Below are 21,349 nucleotides of genomic sequence, written 5' to 3'. Positions count from 1 at the left end.
ACCTCTTTGTCTCTCACTTAATTCTTTCTGCACTGAGACATAAAGAACCAGAGCTCGGAGTCCCCTGAAATGCCACCTAGTGGTTTCACTTCCTCATCCTGGAATGGCTTCCCTGCATCCCATTTTCCACATGATCAATACCCTCTCATATTGTAGTCTTGGTTGAAGTGTCATTTCCTCAGAAAGTACTTCCTAACCACTCTATCTAATGTCATCCTGGCTCCCCATCTATACTCTTTTAGAGCACTCAGTTTACTTCCATCATGTCATTTTTCAAAATGAGTAAATTCTTTCTTTAGTTGTGTGATTATTTGACTGACATCTTCCTTTCCTTTTAGAATCTAAGTTCATTGAAGGCTGGCGCTATTTCTGTCTTGTTCACCATTATAACCTTAGCATGATTCCTTCCATGAAGTAGGCAGGTAATATGTAACCAAATTAACAAAACCTGAAAATATTTACTCAACATTAAATAATAATATTTAATGAAACCTGGAAAACTATTTAACTGCACTTCTGTATTAATACAAACTCATTGCTAGTTATCTAAATGCAAACAAATTTGAGCCAGCAATGAATTATCCAAAATAGTGAATAGTGTAAATCAACAGATTTATAGGACCAACTGACCTAGAACAGAATTTCAAGTATCAGTATCTCACAATGTCCAAGTAAAATAAGATAACAAAGGGCCTCTGAAAGCCCAGGAGGGTCTGTAAACAGGCTCACATTTCCTGTCCTTCACTGACACTGGGTTTCTCCCTCACCTCTTTCCCTTGCTGTTAAGGCATTCTTCCAGAACTGGCTGGAGCAAAAAAGGAAAAGGGGTAAGGGATTACTATTTGTAGCTTTATGAAAGCTATAAAACAGCTTTTCCCATGTTACACATGGAGGGTAATCCTCAAGCATCTAACTGGTAGCAATGATAACTAACACCCTGTGAGCCCTAGGATGTGTCAGGTTGAATGTTAAGCCTAAGGGTGTCATTGCTGACAAAATTCACTACTGGATAAGAAGTAAGTTCTATGTTGTAACCCCAAGTTACAAAATCAGAAACAGAAGCTAAAGAGGTTTTGTGACATGACCAGGTCTCCTGTCTACTAAGTGGCTAAAAAAGCACACAAACTCAAATGTGTGTGGTTTCCAAACCTCTGCTTGGAGCATGCCTCGTGACTACCTCTGAGGAAGCCTGTGAGTATCTTTTTCTCAAGATTTTCCAATTGAAGTTTATATTACTAGGTCAACCTTCTAAAAGGACTTTTTAACACATAAAATTCTGACACATAGTGTTTATATTGTTATTATTTCAATTATACCTAAACATCACTTAAAATGATATCGAATTGCAGAGATCGGGCAATGCAGAATTCCTAACAAAGTTCCTGGCACAGGGCAGGCTCAAAAAATGTTTGCTTCATGATAAATGAATGACAACTACTAGAATGATTACTGTGATAATATATATATATATATATATATATATATATATAATGTATATAAGCATATAATGTATTTTATAGAATACAATAACCATTTATTAGATTAATAGAAATAGATTCTAATAGTGTGTTCTGCAATTCTATTATGTAATTATCCTGAAAGTCCTCAATTTCAACATCTATAGATGTAGGAGACTGAGAAATAATAAAATAAGCTCAACTGAAAAACAATGCTGCGGAATTTCCACGTTTGTGGAAACTGTTTCACTTGTGATTGAGACATATAAGAGGGAAGTGGGAAAATATGACTATACACTAAAACAGCAAATGATTTATTTTTATACATTATCTGGGGAAAAAAAGTAAATTATGCTGCTTTAGAATCAGTGGATGCTGTTACTTAAGTGGAATGAAAAGGGAAGATAACCCATACTAATTAAACTTTCTTTTTTTTTTTTTTTTTTTGCGGTACGCGGGCCTCTCACTGTTGTGGCCTCTCCCGTTGCGGAGCACAGGCTCCGGACGCGCAGGCTCAGCGGCCATGGCTCACAGGCCCAGCCGCTCCACGGCATGTGGGTTCCTCCCGGACTGGGGCACGAACCCGTGTCCCCTTCATCGTTAGGCGGACTCTCAACCACTGCGCCACCAGGGAAGCCCTAAACTTTCTATTTTTTAAATGACATTTTATAAGAATCAGAATATTCTGAGGTTATTACTTTATTAGAGTGTCTAAATATATAATTAAAATTTTAAGTCTGGAAAATTCCTGATTACAGAAATCAAAACATCTTACATCATCGTGGCAAACCAGTTTTGGTTTTCTTGGAGTATTAGATAAAATGAAGTGTTAGTAAATTGAGCAAATGCTTTAGCTAAAATATAGACACCTAGTAGTGAAGTGACCTAGGATATAAATGAAAATAACAATCACATAGCTTCAGAGTTGGAAAGAATCTCAGAGACTGAATAAGGAAATGGAGCTTAGAATAAGGAAATGGAGCTCTCATAAATACAACACTAAATACAACAGTCTTTGGAGAAAACCCCAGGTTTACAAAGTGGCAAATTTATGCTCTTTCTACATACCATGTTGCTTTTTTACAGTCATTGTGGCTACTAGAAAGCCCATTACTTGTAAAACAACAACATGCTCCCTTGTCAGATGGTATTGTTAACTGTCTGCTCACCATCCTGACTGAGAAAAGTGATACTTACAGAAGATTGTTTGAAGGTTATACAGTCCATCCACTACTCTAAGTACTCTAAAGTCTTTCCTTGGATTAAACTGGGCCATGAGAAAGCTATATACTTGGACCATATTAGCTTAGCTCCTTGAAGAATTGCCTTCACTGAGTTGTATATTAATGTAATGCCTTCAGCTTTTATTGAAGGGGACTACAAGAAACATCAATATAAAATTCATTACTGCTTTTACTGGGAAAATGTTGACATTACTTGCAATAGCACCCAAATTTCCCTAATATCAAACCCATATGATATTGTTTAAAAAAGATTTTTAGTGTAGGACAGTCGTTCTTTCTGAGGAAATTTATACATCCATTTTTTGGTTAAAGAAAGATAAGTTTCCCCCATGGTTTACTCTCATAGCCAAGAAGCTCAAGATTTGAATCTCAGCATAATCTAGCTATGAACTACAGTTAATGTTCTGGCCCAAATGGTGGACATATCTGCAGTCTATTTTCCTTCATCCTGATTTTCTACTTCTATTTATATCTTATTATAATAATTTAAGTACATGCATTCTTTTGGTAAACTGCCTGAAATGCTTTTGGAACAAGGCATGATGTTTAAAAATGCATACAAATGAATAAAAACACCTGAAATACAATGTTTTCTATGAATTGCATGGAGTGAATCACAAAACAATGGCACATTTCATGTTAGTTTGGATATTATGGTGCTATGCCTATATTTCAAGTAATTTAATATATAGTGTATTTCCAGAGAATATGCTTTTCTTGGCCAGTGTAGAACCACTGACTCAGATTTAGAAATAAAAACAATCTCGAGACAAAAGGTATTTTTAAAAATTTAATTCAAATAAACTATGTGCTAAATGCTATGTCAGGTATTGGCAGAGAAATAATGAATAAGACAAAACTATTATCCTCTTAGATCAGGTAACCTACTGTTAGAAACAGATTTGTTTATAATAAAAGTATAATTTAATGAGGTTACATAAAAGAAATTCATGCCAGGTACTGTAGAAGGATAATGGGGGGATGGCAATTAGATACAATTGGATAGATTTGAAGGAATAAGTAGTTCATCAGTTAGAAAAGAAAGGAGAGGGCATTTTAGCAAGAGGGCTGAACACATCTAATGCCATGGAGATGTGTAAGGGCATGGAATTGGGAGATGTTTTTAATGGCTAGAGGAAGCATATAAGCATGGACTTTAGACCTGTGTTCAATCTTGGATTCACCACTTATTAGATGTGTGATCCTGAGCAAGTAACTTTACTTGACCAATCTTATATTTCCTCATTTCTAACATGGAGATATTCCCAGGCACATAGTAGTAAGTGCACAATAAATTACACACACACAAAATTTCTTATTATTTATTATGTAAACAAATATATGAGAAGGCTATATATTTGGACCATATTAGCTGAGCTGCTTGAAGAATTGCTTTCAAAAATGCATTAAAGAGCTGAAAAATTAAATGAACAGATTTCTGTTTTAGAAAGATAACTCTGGCACTACTGTAGAGGATGGATTAAAGGGAGACATGATTTAGAGATAATGAGGAATAAAGAGTCTCAAAATAATGAGAGAGGCAAGGGCATGGTCTATGACATATAGGTAGGAGAATGGACATCATTCAATGACTGATTAGGTCTTAAGGGTAACTTCCAAGTTGTTGGTTTCTGAGATTAGGTTTTGCCATGAACTGAGGTATATATGAAAAAAAAAATGTAGGCATTTAGGAGATTTTTTGTTTGTTTGTTGTTTCTTTCACCTTTTAAAAGAGATATGTAAAGACTGAAATGTCATATTCATGTAGAAATGCCTAGGGAACAGGTTGGATATATGAGCTTGGAAGTTAAAAGAAAGGTATGGAGTATAGCTGTAGATAATAACTGTGGAAGGTAAGATAAAGGTGTTGGCTGTAGTTGTGATTTGGTTATACTTCATTAATTCATACCATATTTATTGAGCAACTAATATATACTAGGCCCTGTGCGAAGGGACAAGGATAAATGATTTATTAAAATAAACATGGTCATTGTTATCATGATCAGTGAAGGAGGTGGTATATAAGCATGCAATTACAAACTGTGATAAAGAATTAAATGGAAATGAGCAGGATACTATACACACTTATAAAGTGATCTAATTATTCAGGGGTGTGGGGAGCAAGTGTTCAGAAATTTCCTGAGGATTGGTATATGTGCTGAAGATGAGTGGGTTTTACCTATTTGGATATAATAAATAATAAACAGTGTGCTTAGTGTTGCTGACATTCCTACAAGTATTGTCAGTAAAATCCTTAAAGTGAGAATCACATATGAATAGTAAAAACAAAAACAGAAAATAAATGTAAATGACTATTTTGGGGATAAACAACAGCAGATGCTAAGGAGATTGGATCTACTCTGAACTCAGGCAAAGAATCTCAAAGAACAGAATGAATAGTGGTAGCTGCCAAGATTTGAGGAAGGAAGTTGATATTCTAAGGCCTGTTTTAAAGGCCTAACAGAAGAGAAAAAGTTGCTGACTTGGACCTGAAATGGAATCTTGGAGTATAACAGTATTCAATGGATTCAATGGGGATCTCTTAAGAATGGAAAATTATCTTACCCGAAAATGCAGAGGTCGTTGCTGTCCTTCAGTTATAGGACAATGAATGGAAAGAATTACAGTGAGCTGAGAAACTAGAAGTGAGAACATACACATTATAAGCAATGTTTTCAAAAAGCTTGAATGGAGAAAAAGAGGGTGGAATCTGATAATGGGGAAATGGGTGACATACAATCTGGAGAGAGTTTTGGTTTTGCCTTTATGATAAATAACATATTAAGCATCTTCAGAAACTTAAAGCAAGGAGACAGTTGAAAAGGAGAAGATAGCTTTGAAGAAGTAAGAGAAGAAAATAATAACTGATGCTTCAAGATTGAAAAAGGAACAAGAAGAAAAGAATCAAGAGATGGGGTGGAAGTCTTGAGGAAGTGGAAGAACACTGGGTGTAAGAGAAGGTTCCGGAAGAACTTGGGGGGTTGCATAAGTAGATATTTTCTTATATGGAAGGGCATAAATATTTGCCCTTCCATATAAGTTAGATTATTTGATCCACCACTACATTTTTAGAATGATAAAATTTTGTTGACTAATTTCACACCTTAGGCTAAAGGTATAGTGTACACACTTGTGCAAGATCACAGAGCAAGGTAGTCTTTGTCTTCTAATAGAGGGCTCAAATGTGTCTTGAATATGAAGTGAGTGGATTTATTTATTTATTTGCAAAAACTAACTTTAAAGATCAACAGAGCACAATCTACATGAAAACTGTATGTTAAATACATATCTCTTTCTTTCAAACATATAATATTAATATGAATCTCTGAGTGATTATTCTTATGAGACAAATTAATACTTGCCAGTTAACAAACCTTTAATAACTTTTTATATACTCTTTGGATTGACAGATAATTTAAGTGCATTTACTCATGTTTACTAACTTCAAAAAAGAGGACTTCCTCCAGTCTGGTTAAACTGAAAGGATGCCAATTTGGCTGATGGATAAAAACTTTGTATTTCAGGAAAATTATTGTTCTCCACTTAATTAAATCTAAGGATAACTAAAGCAGAGGTAAATTGCACTGAAATATTTTTTTTAGGCATATGTGCTAGTTTGGGGCACTATACTAGATTTCCTTTTAGTTCTAAGGACCTGGTTACTTCCAAGGTAGGTTTAGGAAATACCTCCCCAGATTCATTTCAATCATGAAAATGGATTGAGTACCCATTGATAAATTCACGACTGTAAAGTTTTAAAAGTCTTTCCATGAAGGCAAAGAAGTCTTCTCATTGGTATTACATTGCCAGATCTAATATCAGAAACTTATTTATTCTTTTATTCAACAAAACTTTCTGAAGTGCCTACTAAGTGACTGGCACTGTGCTTGGCACTCTAGCTGTGGAAAAGTGATTAAGAACAAGCAAGGTGCCTGATATAATGTTCCCTTTAACTTATCCACTGAACTTGAATCACTTATTACTGAAATAATACAAATTTGTTAGTTGTTTTCCTGCAAATTAGGTTGGAACATAAATGATTTCAACCTAGATTTAGCTTCACTATGTGCGATCTGCTATGTGGGTGGAGTTAAATCCAGTATTCATCAGTAGTAGGTTATTGCTTTTAGAATGCATTATCAAGAACGTGTTTTTCGCATTTATAGGTACTTCTCTTTTCCAAGTTCAGGGGGTGAGAAGGCATATTATTTGATATGCCAAATCACAATATCAATTTGATTGACACCCTCATCGCATTAAAAATAATATATCAGTATATTTCTACACAGGGCATTTACACTACAAACCACTATTTATCTTTTGTGACATATTTACAAAGCATTTTATCTTCAAAAAAAGTTAGTATGAAAGTGCATGTGTAACTAATATAAAAAGGAGTAATTGCATAGATAGCAATGGAAAAGCAGTATATTTTATGGGGAATGACAACATCAATCAACAGTAAAATGCAATGGAAATGGTAAAATAACCTAGAAGTTAAGCATGGAAAATTAATCAGATTTCCTTTAATATTTACTCATTGGCTATTAGTATACAAAACATAGCTTATAAAATGAAATAAACCAGCAGTCTTATGAGAACTTATACAGTTTACAAACTTAGGGAAAAAGAGCAAGACTTTTAAACTATAACATCAACTGTTTGTACGCTTTAACTGCAATATTGTCATAGAAATTTGAAAAAAAATCTACATTCAAATAACTGAAAAGGAAAATCAGCAAGTATGTTATTCCAAATTTAATGGAAGGGTATTCAGGTAGATATTTTATTAAAAAGGAGCCGTCCAAGTAGAACTTTTTACTATTATTAAGACTACTTTATATCTCATTGTGACATATACAAAACCTCCTCTTAAGACAGATGAATAATAATCTATAGACTAAGAAAGGAAATGGCTATTTATCAATGCACAAAACTCCCACTTCCTTCAGTACTTGAAACCTAAAAATAGACACCTGAAATAATTACCAAAGAAGTTAATCTTCAAAACAAATACTTTTTCTCTTATAGACTGCAGGAGCAACTTAAAATGTCTAGGCATTCCTACCTAGTTACTTATTCCATACAACATGGGAGAGATTACGATGCTGCCAGTCTCTTACATCCAAGCAACAGAGATGGGGGTAGGTGAAGAGTAACTCAGCCCACTTGATAGGGCCTAAAATTCTATAACTGGGAAAGTTAATGCCCACTTTTCTTTTCCAAATCTTTTTCCTATAAACCAGCGTGGTTAAGAGCATGAATTTAATGGTCAGGCAGATCTGGGTTTAAGTATACTTATTAACTTGTGTGAGCTTGAGCACGTAAATAACCTCACTAAGCCATCCATAGCTTCTTCATCAGAAAAAAGTGAGAATTAAAAAGAAACCCTAGTTATAAAGTTGTAAAGATTACATGAGAGAACATATCTAAAAAACTTAACACAGTGCCTGACACACAGAGCTCAAAAGATGCTAGGAAGTGGTTTTAACGGAAGTAATACTACCAGCACTCCTAAAGGATTTCAGGCAAGAGCGTACTTTGAAAGAAATCTTTTATGTTTGAATGTTCTTAATGTCAGTTTTGAGGAACAGTATCTGTTGCAAGCTAAATCTGTTGGAGGATTCTCTTAATCACGGTGAGAAGGAAGTTCTCACTTACCTTGTCATTTACTACACTCTTTCCATCCCAAGCCCATCCTCTTTTGGTGAAGTAATTAACAGTTGCAAATTCAATTAGGGCAGAGAACACAAATGCATAACAAACAGCAATAAACCAGTCCATGGCAGTTGCATAAGCCACTTTGGGGAGAGAATTCCGAGCACTGATACTTAGAGTTGTCATTGTTAGAACAGTTGTTACTCCTGCAGAAAGATAGGAAGCAAAAACATCAACAAATACCAGCAGGACAGCATTGGAAATACTTTTTTTTTCTTTCCCAAAGGTACTTTCAGTGCCACCTCTAGCCATTAAAAAAGCAAACAAAAATCTTCAGAAAGAAAACAGTGTAAAGTTAATTATTGTAAATGGCTATTATACGTTTTGAAGTGATGACTCTGAAATGCTTTCATTTTCCATTTTTGTTTGTATGAATCTCCTTTTTCTCTTAAATACCGTTGAGGTTAGAAAGACTGGTGAAACTGAAATAGAATTTCCTATGAGGAAAGAAGGACTTGAAATTGACCCATTGTCCATTAACATTAATTAAAAAAAAATCTTTCACAAAGCCTCAAATTAATTTGTTCATCATTTATTTGAATCATTCTAAGCAGACGACCAATCATCCACACTAGTAGTCACAATAGAACTATGATTAAGAAGTTCTTCATTCTAAGTATAGCTACCTAAGGATGAAATTAATTCTGGATTGCCTAGCATTGTGAGGACATAATTTCTTTCATAATGCAGCTTAGAATCTTCAGAAAATAAAACAAGCATCTAAATCCCAAACCTTATAAAATTAAAATCACTAAAAAGGTATATTATATACCTTTGTTGGTTTAATAAATAATTTCATTCCTTGCATTATAAAGCTTTTCTGCCTATAGTCTGGGAAGTCACAATGGTTAAGTAAAAAGAAAGCAATAACTCAGAAGCCAGTCACAGTATCAGCAGGTCAAAATGTCTACAATTACCTGTTTTATCAGAGATTCAAGAGAGGATTAGTTATGTACATAGGGGATACATTAAACTAAAAGACAATTGAAATGTTCATTCATATACTGAAATTTTTTATATTTTATTTTTTACTTTCCCTTAGGATAAATAAAACAGCCTTTTTTCTCACTTACCATAGAGTTAGAAGTTCAAAATAGCAATAATTCTATTTAATCATGAGTGAATGCATCTGGGAATATGATGGTAGCAGTAGGGATAAAAAGTAGAAAAATAAATTTATCTCACCTGCTGCTGAGTCAATATTAAAAACCACATTTACAGAAATACATTGTGTTTGCATGCATCAAACTGTGAAAGGTTTTAGATGGTGTCTTTTTTCGAGAATTTGGTAGAGCACATGCCAGATACACCCACACATACCCACAAATACAACCATATCCACCTGTACACACACACACACACACACACACACATATATATACATGGCAATGCAAATGATGAATCAATATATGAAGCTATATTTAACTTCACCAGCAGTCAAGGAAAAAAAAAGCAATAATGAGATACCTTTTCAAAACAATATTATCAGCAAAATGTTAGCAAAACCTTAAAAGATTGATACTATCCTGGCATTGGAGAGGATGTGGGGCAATTGACATTCTCTTTAATAGGGATTACAAATATCTAAGAGACTGTTGCCTAATCTGAGGTCATAAAGATTTAGGCCTATATTTTCTTTTGAGTTTTATAGTTTTAGTTCTTACATTTAGGTCTTTGGTCCTTTTTGAGGTGATTTTTGTGTATGGTAGACGTCCAAATTCATTCTTTCTCATGTGGATAGCCAGTGGGCCCAGCAACATTTGCAGAAAAGACTTTTCTTTCCCCATTAAATGATCTTAGCACTGTTGATGAAATCAATTGATCATAGATATATGGGTTTACTCTGGACTTTCAATTCTATTCCATTAATCTACACGTCTGTCCTTATGCAAATTTCACAGTTTTGATAACTTAGAGCTTTAGAGTAAGTGCTGAAATTGGGAAGCAGGAGTTCTCCAAATTTCTTATTCTTTTTTAAGTTTGTTTTAGCTTTTCAGGGTCCCTTACACTTTCCTATGATTTTATGCTCAGTTGCTCATTTTTTCAAAAATGGTCGCTGGAGTTTTGATAGGTATTGCATTGAATCCCTTGTTTGGGGAAGTATTACCATCTTAACTACATTAAGTCTTCCAATTCCCAAACATGGGATACATATCTATCCATTTTAATCACATATACATATATCATCTCCATTAATTTAGAACTTTAATTTCTTTAGGCAACATTTTTTTTTTTTTTTCGGTTCGCGGGCCTCTCACTGTCGCGGCCTCTCCCGTTGCGGAGCACAGGCTCCGGACGCGCAGGCTCAGCAGCCATGGCTCACGGGCCCAGCCGCTCCGCGGCATGTGGGATCCTCCCAGACCGGGGCACGAACCCGTGTCCCCTGCATCGGCAGGCGGACTCTCAACCACTGAGCCACCAGGAAAGCCCGTAAACTGGACTTTGAATACTGTAATGTGGCAATTCTGGAAATCATATTCTTGCCCTCTCCAGGGTCTTTTGTCAATTTTTGCTTGTTGTATTTATTGTCTCTGTTTGTTTAGTGACTTTTCTTAACTAATTCTGTGAAGTCTGTATTCTTTTCATTTGGGACCACTTAAGTCTCTGTTTTCTTAGCTTAGTAGTCATCTAATGATTGCATAGATTTTTGCTGAAACACTTGAAACCAAAAAAACTCTCAGTCTTTGTCAGGTGATTCGGTGTGCAGGTTGGGATATGTCTTCATCATTCAACCAGGCAGTTTACAACTCTGCCTTCGCATCCACTTCCTGCTTGTATAGAGGCTCAAGCTCAACAAGAGGGGAGCGCTTTGGGCTTCCTCAGTCTTTTTTTGTGTATTCACATAGCTCTATGTATGCATGTGGTCTTCTAGATTCCAGGAAATATGTCAGTGCTTTTCAAATCACTTATGTACAATTAATTCACCAGCTTTTCCTCTCAAACCTTTTGGTTAGCCCATTGTTTGCCCCAGATGTTATCCACTGCCTCAGGCAGAAGCAGCTAAAATATTTGCCTGGAAATGCTTTCAGTATGCATCCTTCAGGTGGTAGCTTTGGCACTGGGGGAATTCTGAGTCAAATGAAATAAAAACAAGCTTTTTGAGAAGATCTTCCAGGGAGGCATAATACAGATGAAGTAATGACAATTCTTTTTGGATGAGCTCTATTTTCCTCCTTCTGGTACCAGGAATTCAGGCTTTATTTTCAAGACTACCACTTAGGTAGGGAGTGGGTATGGGACTAGTGTAAGTTGCAACACCATAAAGATTACTATTCTTTACCAAGATTCTACCATTTTTCTTGAATACATGTACTCAGGGTTGCAAGCTGTTGGCTAGTTTCCAAAGTTCTGAAAAAGCTGATTTTAACAGTTTTACCAGTTCCTTATTGCTTTTATGAAGATGTGGGATTTTAGTATTTCTTATTCCACAGTTTTTGGTGATGTCACTTCTAACATTTTGAGGGTCTACCCTGAGACCTAGGAGTTATCTTTCTAGATAAGCCAGGGCAGTATAAAATACTGGATAACAGTATAGATATTTCCTCAGAAGGCCTTATCATCAGATGGCTTGGGTTTGAATTCTGGCTCCATTACTTGCTGCCTGTGTGATTTTGAGCAAGTTTCTCAACTATTCTCATTATGTTCATCTTCAAAATAGAATTTTAGACTATATCTACTTCAGAAGATCATTGTGAAGGTTAAGTATGCATTTACCACAAAGCCTGGAACATTGTAGGAATTTATTAAATGTTACTTATTTTACTTCTCTTTTTCGTTGTTATTACTATTACATCTATCAGAAATCTACTTTACTTAAATGATAGCAGAAAAATATTTAAAGGTAAATGATACACAAGGCCCTTTACATGAATACTGCTTATAAAAGTAAGAAAGTGGCAAAAGTGGCATAGTCAGTGTTTGGTAAATAGTTTAAGAGATTGTTGAATACCTACATTAGTAATACCAATACAATATTGAAAAGAATAAAGTTGGGCTATACATTGATGGCAAAAAATCTACAATACATTTTGCTTAAAAATGTTTCATGATTCAAGATTCATGAAAATATACACAAATGGATTTGTGCATCAATATAGATATACTGCATGAACTTAGTAAAAAAAAAATCAGAAAAGACACTCATCTTAAGTTACCACTTTGGTAACTTTAGGGGAGAAGATAGCACATGGTTTGGAATGATGAAACAGAACTGGACTTGTGACTGATTTTTCATTCTTTTACTTTTTTTGGTATTTTATCAGGTAAATATAAAAGGACAAAATCTCTAAGGATACAATCTAAGACAATAATATTAGTTACTTTGGGGAATTAACATTGAAGGAAAGTCATTCTTAAAAATTTTTCCTGGAGTGAACCTGCTTTGCTTCTGTGATAAGAAAAAATACAAAATTTTTGATTTAAACAAGAGATACTTAATGACTTTTAATCTTTTCTAATTCAAGTGTGAATTCCTGGGAACAACTGATATATACATTAGTGTTGACTAACTTAAAGAAAATCTACAAAAAATGCATGTTCAAATTATGGCCAACTATAAATTTAACTATGATTCTAAGTCTATACTGCTAGCTTAAAATTAGATTTGAGTCTAGTCATTCAAGCCAATAAAATGTTATAGCAATTTCAATATGAATCTACTATGAGGCTCTTTTTCACCATATTCAAATCTTCCCTATATCTAAATTTTATTTTCTTTCGTCTGATTCTGGAAACTTGACATTAAAATTGTTAACATGGACTATAAGCTCCTTCCTCCTTCCCTCCCTTCCTTCCCTTTTTTCCTTTTACTGGAGGGGTAAGATTCTCATATGTCAGCTTTTCTGCCTGCTAGTTGAGTCTAGCCTGGTCCCATTACACTGTAGATAGAAGAGCTAAGAATTAAAGAGCTGCACTTAGCTAGAAACCTCACAAACCTTCCACAAGCCCATCTCCCAACAATGGGCATTCTTCTATACCTAGTAGGGCCTCCATAAATGAATGTTCCCACAACATTACTTTAACAGACTTGTGTCTTCTCTTATCACCTCTGTGTGACCACCAAATCCCAATGCTTCTTTGGGAAGCCTAAGTTGCTTTTTCAGTAAAATAAAAGGTAGGTATTTTAAAGTGCTTTCAGCACTAAAATTCTATGCATATATGTGAAAACTATGCGACCATTTCCCATACACAGACAATATCTAATGTATAGCTATTTTATATTCTGATCTTATTCTGTGTAATATTTATTTCAAGGTGTAGGTGCCCAAAACCTCAACTCATAGTAGCTGAGAAAATGGTGTCAAAGTAAAGAAATGCTAAGTATTGAGTGAAAATATACACTGAAAGGAGAAAATCAAATCAGGGGAAATGATTTCAGCACAGAGACTGAGACTGTGGGCTCCAAGGCCAGATGCCTGAATTCTAATTTTGTGACCTTAGGGAAATTTCCTAGCCTCTTCGTTCCACAATTTCCTCATTTGTAAAGTGGGGATTAGGTATAGTGTTTTCCCATCCTGTTGTTATAGCAACCAAATGAGTTACTGCATGCAAAGCAATGCCTCTGTTATAAAAAAGACACCTCAGTGTGTGTGAGGAAAAAAACATCACTCTGAAAGCAAAGTCAGGGCATATTTAAATCAGAAAAATAAAATAAAATACTCCTTGAGACCTTTATCCCCATCAAATGCTTGTTTGTGGCTAGGGTGTGGGAAGTTAGGAAGTTAGGAAGAAGTGTCAGAAACCAAACAGGCACAAAAACTGCAATAGAACAGAAATGTAAAATTGTTTGATACCACCTGCTGGCTACTGCTAGAAATGGCAGAAACAACAGACATCCTGGAAACAAAATGGTGGATTCCCCACCCCACCCCTGCCTGACCCTTCAGCCCAATGGACAAAGCAATAATCACCCCTTCTCCCCAAAAATGATAATAATAACATTTACAAATACTGTATAAGTGCAGTATGAAAGGTTGTAATTTTAGTTTATTTTTAAGGTTGAAATTTTAACGCATAACTGTACTACATCTGAATAACAAAAAAGTTGAAACTTCTATGTGTTAGAGACAGAAATTAGAACTTGGAGAGCATATCATTGTCCTAAAACCTAATTATCTCAAATTCCACTAATTTAAAATTTGTGAACTATTGATTATAATCTAGAAGAACATGATCGAAAGGTTAATTATAATGTAGACAACACTGTGAGGGATTACAAAGTTTTCTTTATGATTACCTGAATACATCATGGATTTAATAAATCAAAACTCATATCCCTTTCCCCAAACCCTTTGTATCTTGATGTCCCTTTCTCAATGAAAGGCCTCTGCGATCAGAATGAAGTCATTTTCATATTCTGTCAGTTTGGGCAACACATGGTTTCCTCTCCCTAGAATCTTTTCCTTGTCACACATCCTTCTTTTTTACCTAGTTAAATCCTATTTCTTCTCTTAAATTATTGAGTACCTACTTACTGCAGTACTTTTTGTAGGCACTGGGAACATACCAATGAACAAAATAGCAGAGATTCCTGCACCTAAAGAATGCACATTGGACTAATGCTGCAGTACACACAGCTCAACTTGTTCTTTCTGCAGGATTTCATCCATAAAGGAAAAAAAATAGGCAACTATGACCTGGTCCTATGCATACCTCCATAGGTCGTGTCCTTTTTAAATTTTCTGTTGGTTTACATGACTGTATATCCCCAATAAACTATATGGATTACAGTTTGTTTGCCTTCTTCTCCCCAAAATGTAAAAGTGTGCATAACAGAGGGTAGGAGATCATTAAGTAGTTTTTAAATTAAATAGTTTTTAAATAAATAGTGCATAGCAGAGTGCAGGAGGTCGTTAAATAGTTTTTTAATTGAAACTACTCCCCCAATGATCTGTAATTGATAAGCCTTTATTTATTAGGATAATGGCAAGAAATCTCTTCCTTCTTTTATAAAGCAAGTAGGCACTGAGTTCCCGTTCTGTGCTGGGCTCTGTGGAGCTGTGAATGGAATGCGAGCCAAACCAAATCAGCTCTCTACGAGACATTTTCTCAAAAGAGCACAAAGTAACATAACATCACAAGTGGGCAGGGTCTATGATGAACTGTAACGGGGTGACCTACCTAGACGGGAATTTGGGTTAGACTTCCCCAAGGAAATGAAGGGATAAGTTAAAATGGCCACCAGACAATGGAAGATAATACTAGACTGAGGAAAGACCCAACCACAGACATGGGGAAACACGGCATTGCGAGGCATGGAGAGAATCCTGCAAGGTGGGAAGGCAGAAGAGAAGGGTTTCGTGAAGAAGAGGAGAAAGGGGGAGGCAAGAGCCAGACTATCCAGGGCCTGTTTGATGGTGTTCAGGTGATATAAATTCTTTTCAAGAGCAATGGGAAAGCTTTACAGAGTCCATTTTGAACTGGTTAGTGACATGGTCAGTATTTCTTGTTTAAAAGATTACTCTGGCTATTGTTCCTCTATAGTTAAGGTGGTTGCTATTTTCTTTATTTTTTTCCAGCATTTTCTGTTTGCCTTTTGTTTACTGTAGTTTGAATACGATATGACTAGGTATGTTTATTGTTTGTTTTGATTTGTTTTGTATTTATCCTTCTTGGTGTTCTCTGAGCTTTTGGACCTATGGTTTGGTCATTAATATTTGGCAAGTTTCAGCCTGTTAATGTCAAATATGTCTTCTGTTCTTACTGTCTTCTTCTTCTGATATTCCAATTATGACTATGTTATACCTGTTAAAATGGTAGCACAGTTCCTGAATGCTTTGTTGTTTTGTTTTTGTTGTTGTTTATTCAATTTTCTTTTCCTGTTTGAATTTCAGTCTGTGAGGTTTCTAATGATCTACAGACAAGCTCAGCCTTATTGAGTTGATTGATGAGCCCACTAAAGGCATTTCTGTTATTGTGTTGTTTTTTTTTAAAATTTCTATCATTCCTTTTGATTCTTAGAGTTTCCATCTCTCTAATTATATAACTGATTTCTTCTTGGATGTTGTTTCCTTTTTCCATTAGAGACATTAACATATCAATCACAGTTATTTTAAATTCCTTGCCTAATAATTCCAACATCCCTGGCATGTCTGAGTCTGGCTCTGTTGTTTGCTTTTTCTTTTCCAACTGTGTTTTGTTTTTTATTTTTCCTTTTGGCATGCCTTCAAAAATTTTCCCCAAGTTTTATTAAGATATAATTGGCATGCATCACTGATAAATTTTTGTTGAAAGCTGATCATGTTGATTTGGGTAATAGGAACGGAGGTAAATAGACCTTAAGGGTAGGATTTATGTTAACTTGGCTAGAGGTTGGCTGTGTTTAATGTTTGCTGTCATTATAGGTGCCGCAGGATTCAAGGGTTTTTTTGTGTTCTTGCTTTGGCTTCCCCTTTTGACTTTGGACTTCCCTAACTACTCCTCCTCCCAGGGAGTCTGTGTCTTCAGCTTTTTCTGCTGTAAGCTGCTGCTCTTCTACGGGCGTCACCTTGGCATGGCGGTAAGGTGTACGAGGGGGAGACTGGTCTACAATCTTCGAGTAGATCTCAGGCTTTTAGGCAGCCCTCGTCTCAGACTGTAGCTTCGCGAGTGTTTCTCCACTTGTACAGCTTCCTTCCCCATTCTGCTTACTCCTTGCAGTGGCTGTAGCATGCCCAATCTATTTCCTTGATGCTCTGATCTCTGTTGATAGTATTTCATTTCCTCAAACCTCCTTAGGTGAGAGAGTAAGACTGGCCTTCTGTCAGCTGGGATGAGGCTCTGGCCAAGTCCCTTCCCCTGGACATGGGCTTTGGCTATGGAGAAGGCTCTGGGTATATTTCAAAAAGCTTCTTCTCCCTTACCCTTTCCTCTGCCATTGTCAAGAATGGATATTTCTCAGATCTTTCCCTTGAGAATCTAGTGGGGTTCCGGGGAGGTAAAGCCCACGAATATGTGGGAATCCCCCATAAGATTGTGGCCTTAGGAGTTTCTTACTTTCACATGAGTACACGCTCAGTTTCTAACAATTCATGACAATGACCATTCAAGTGCCTCTACCAGATGCTTAAGCAGCATCTCTTTCAGGTAAAAAGAAAATCTTAGCTGTGTCTCTCAGTGTGTCTGCCTCTTCACAATTTGGGATGGCAGTTTGCCTGTCACCTTGATTCTTGTACAAATGCAGTAAAAGCCCTTAATTTTCATTTGTTTAGCTTTTTCATATCGTAAGGATGGGAGTGACAGCTTGCAAGCTCTTCACATGTCAGTGCTGAAACCTGAAGCTCAGTGCCTTGATTTTAATACATGATTTTTTATAACTTCCCATGTTATTAGTCATACATATATTTTTTCTCTTCTGGGTTTCTGGTTGTGTCTGGGTAGTTGAGTTTGACAGTTAATCAGAAAAGCTAGGTAATATTTAGCAAGGTAATGAATCAATATAATATAGACAACCTTCTGGAAGTAAAGAATGAACTGATATCAGCAGATGACTGATAGTCAACAAGGCAAATTCATGAATCTCTGCATTTGGCCAGCACAATTAAATTTGAAACAGATGCTCTAACAGTTCCCTGTGTTCCTGCTAACTGCATCTTAAAAGAAGAAATTTGAAGACATATAAAAATGAATTAAAATGAATTATAAGGTCAGAGTATTTTTATATCACTATATTGACATCATTTAAAAATAACTTGTTAAAAACAGGAAAATTCAAGAAATCAACCAAATTTTTAATCATATGTACCTGATTTATTCAATCAGCTTGCCTAATATTTCTTCCCCCACTAACTGGCTTGATTATATTTTTGGCAAAAATACTACTTGTAAAATCTGGCCAAATTATTTAATGCTTCACTACAAGCATAAGCAAAATCATATTTTAAGATTGAAAGTAAGAAGAAAATTCATACAATAATGTTACTGACCTTAATTTAACATCTGTACACACTAGTTGTTAAATTAATAAGATATTAAGAACCTTCCTGGGTACAGACTGCAATTTATTTGCAATCAGTGTTTGTGAAAGTACATATACATACATGCATATGAATATTCAGGAACTCTGGGGCATCAGTGGTGGAGCCTCAAGCGATGAGGATCAATTAATATACCAAGTCTGTGTTGAGTGCCCCTTCCAGGTTATCAGAGAGCACCCTGAATATTCCCAGAACATAACATATCATAATATAAACCATTGTTTACCTTCCCTTCTCCTCAAACATACTGTAACCTCTTTGAGTGTAGGAATAACATCTTTTTTGTTTACCTTGTGTTGCTAAGGTCTAGCAAAGTGTCTGGCACATATTTTCTAACTGAATGGGTTAATAAATATAGTTTTGAAGCAAATACACCTATTTGTGTGGATATAGACATATATTATAAATGAGTGTGTATGTTTGTGTGTGTTTGGGGTTAAATACATAAATACACAGAAACAGTCTGATACTAGCTATTTTTTTCCCAGAATTCAGTGACTAGGGAAGTGGATGCCTTGGAAGATTTGGGATTAAGAGATGCCCGATAATTTAAACAGTTTTAAGTAAATATTTTATGTGCTCCATAAGTCTAATCAAAATATTATATATGTAACATTTTATATATATATATATATATATATATATATATATACACACACAAAATAGTGTGTACATAGTATATGGTGTACTATATACTAATATATAATGTATATATATATATATATAGTTATACATGTAATATATACATATGTAAAATTACATAAATATACTAATGTTATGGTTAGTTCTTAGAAAAGTTATTAAGCTAAGCACCAACTAAAGACTGTTCTCTGGAGTGAGCAAGTAGGAAAGCAGACAAGATAAAATGAAAGTACCGCCTCATCCTCTCTCTCATTTAACAATTGTGGTGGAAGACATCCAAGGGTATGATTGTTGTGGTATCAGAGACCTAGGCTTCCTCTTTCTTGTTTCTCTGCCATTTTTAAGGTAGTGCCCATGTCCTTGAGGTTGAAGAGGGCTTGCCAGCACTTGGCCTGCATTCCAGCAAACAAGAGGGGAGGGAAAAGGAGGGGCACATAAAATATTTAGGTTCTTAATATCTTATTAATTTAACAACTAGTGTGCATAGATGTTAAATTAGGGTCAGTAACATTATTGTTTGAATTTTCTTCTTACTTTCAATCTTAAAATATGATTTTGCTTATACTTGTAGTGAAGCATTAAATAATTTGGCCAGATTTTACAAGTAATATTTTTGCCAAAAATATAATCAAGCCAGTTAGTGAGGGAACAAATATTAGGCAAGCTGATTGAATAAATCAGGTACACATGTCTTTGAGAACTTAGTCATATGGCCACATCTAGCAGTAAAGGAGGCAGGGAAATGAGTGGTGTGTACATCAAGTCAGTGTAGTGTTCACTTGATGTACACAGCTAGAATTGAGACTCCTAATGTTCTATAAGTTATTAGGGAATAACTAATCATCTCTGACAGATGGAGGCCTGTGATGCTTTAGGCACAGACTATATAAATTATCTGAAAAATTGGGAAAGGAAGAAAGGAGTGTTTTATATTAACCCTCTAACGTATCAGACTACGTACTAAAGCAAAACTCTGCATACCTATGTACACTGGCCTCCTGCAAGTTATTCCAATGGGCTTGATTTGCAAATGCAGCTTTGAGACAGTCCCAAGGCCCACTTCCCAATAGTTTGGTCCTATCGAAATAGAGATTCTAGACCTACTATTTCCATGCACATTCTGTCTTTTGACAACTCTCTTCTTTAGTTCTCTCTGTAGGCCGTTTGTTACCACTCATAGTTCGATTGTTCAGATTCCACAAGGTAACATAATTGCTCTTCTACTCCTCTTACTTTACTATTCTCTCTGGGCAATATAATTTACTCTCATCTCCTAACCTGTTCCTACATGACAAATATCTTTAAGGATGTATCTTATGAACTCCAGTGCCAAATATCTCACTCTGGCCATCTTCTGGATATCTCTAATGGGCTCAATAAAAGTTTATTGAGCTTCCTATATGACATTTTTTTTTTTTTTTTTTTAGATTTTAAAAAAGTAATTTATTTATTTTTATCTTTGGCTGCAGTGGGTCTTCATTGCTGCGCGTGGGCTTTCTCTAGTTGCGGCAAGCAGGGGCTACTCTTTGCTGCGGTACGCAGGCTTCTCATTGCAGTGGCTTCTCTTGTTGCAGATCACGGGCTCTAGGCACACGGACTTCAGTAGTTGTGGCATGCAGGCTCAGTAGTTGTGGCTTACGGGCTCTAGAGTGCAGGCTCAGTAGTTGTGGCATATGGGCTTAGCTACTCCACGGCATGTGGGATCTTCCTGGACCAGGGCTCCAACCTGTGTCCCCTGCATTAGCAGGTGGATTCTTAATCACTGTGCCACCAGGGAAGCCCGATATTAGTTGTTTTTTTTTTTTTGCGGTACGCGGGCCTCTCACTGTTGTGGCCTCTCCCGTTGCGGAGCACAGGCTCCGGACGCACGGGCCCAGCCACTCCGTGGTATGCGGGATCTTCCCGGACCGGGGCATGAACCTGTGTCCCCTGCATCGGCAGGCGGATTCTCAACCACTGCGCCACCAGGGAAGCCCTAGTTTTTTAATTAAAAATCTATCCAGTCTACTACATGTCTGCACTTTGTTATACATGAGTATACAAAGATATGAATTATACGCTCAGGGACAATATAATCTACTGGAAGATGCAGATAATCAATAGGCAAATTTTGCAGATGGTGTAATAAATAACAGAGAAAATATGGGGTGCTCTGAAACTGCCTAAAAAGTACCTGTCCAAGATTTTGGGATCAGAGAAGGCTTCCTACAGGAAGTGATATATAAAAGGAAATTTGAAGAGTCTGAAGAATATGTTCAATGAAGAAAAAACATGTTCCTGGGTCTAATGTAAGTCAGTGTAGCAAAAGGTACCCTCACAACAGGTTAGGTTGGGG

General features: G+C 35.9%; 1 protein-coding gene across 2 annotated transcripts in view; it reads right to left on the bottom strand.

Moving 5' to 3' along the window:
- Nucleotides 1-21,349, bottom strand: part of GABRA2 (gamma-aminobutyric acid type A receptor alpha2 subunit) — a 119,356-nt gene that overhangs the window by 5,181 nt on the left and 92,826 nt on the right. The window contains exons 8-9 of one of the 2 annotated variants that reach the window (XM_029235415.1): nucleotides 8,363-8,565; nucleotides 1,953-1,955 (exon numbers count right to left, since the gene is read on the bottom strand). In XM_029235415.1, the coding sequence (XP_029091248.1) occupies nucleotides 1,953-1,955; nucleotides 8,363-8,565 (206 nt within the window). The remainder of the gene's footprint in view (nucleotides 1-1,952; nucleotides 1,956-8,362; nucleotides 8,566-21,349) is intronic. The other variant, XM_029235414.1, reaches the window with a different exon arrangement.

Source organism: Monodon monoceros, unplaced genomic scaffold, assembly GCF_005190385.1.
Source record: "Monodon monoceros isolate NGI ecotype Baffin Bay Population unplaced genomic scaffold, NGI_Narwhal_1 Super_Scaffold_20, whole genome shotgun sequence".
Taxonomy (NCBI): Eukaryota; Metazoa; Chordata; class Mammalia; order Artiodactyla; family Monodontidae; genus Monodon; species Monodon monoceros.
The sequence above is the reverse complement of the archived record's forward strand: the minus strand, read 5'-3'. Positions and strand labels throughout refer to the sequence as shown.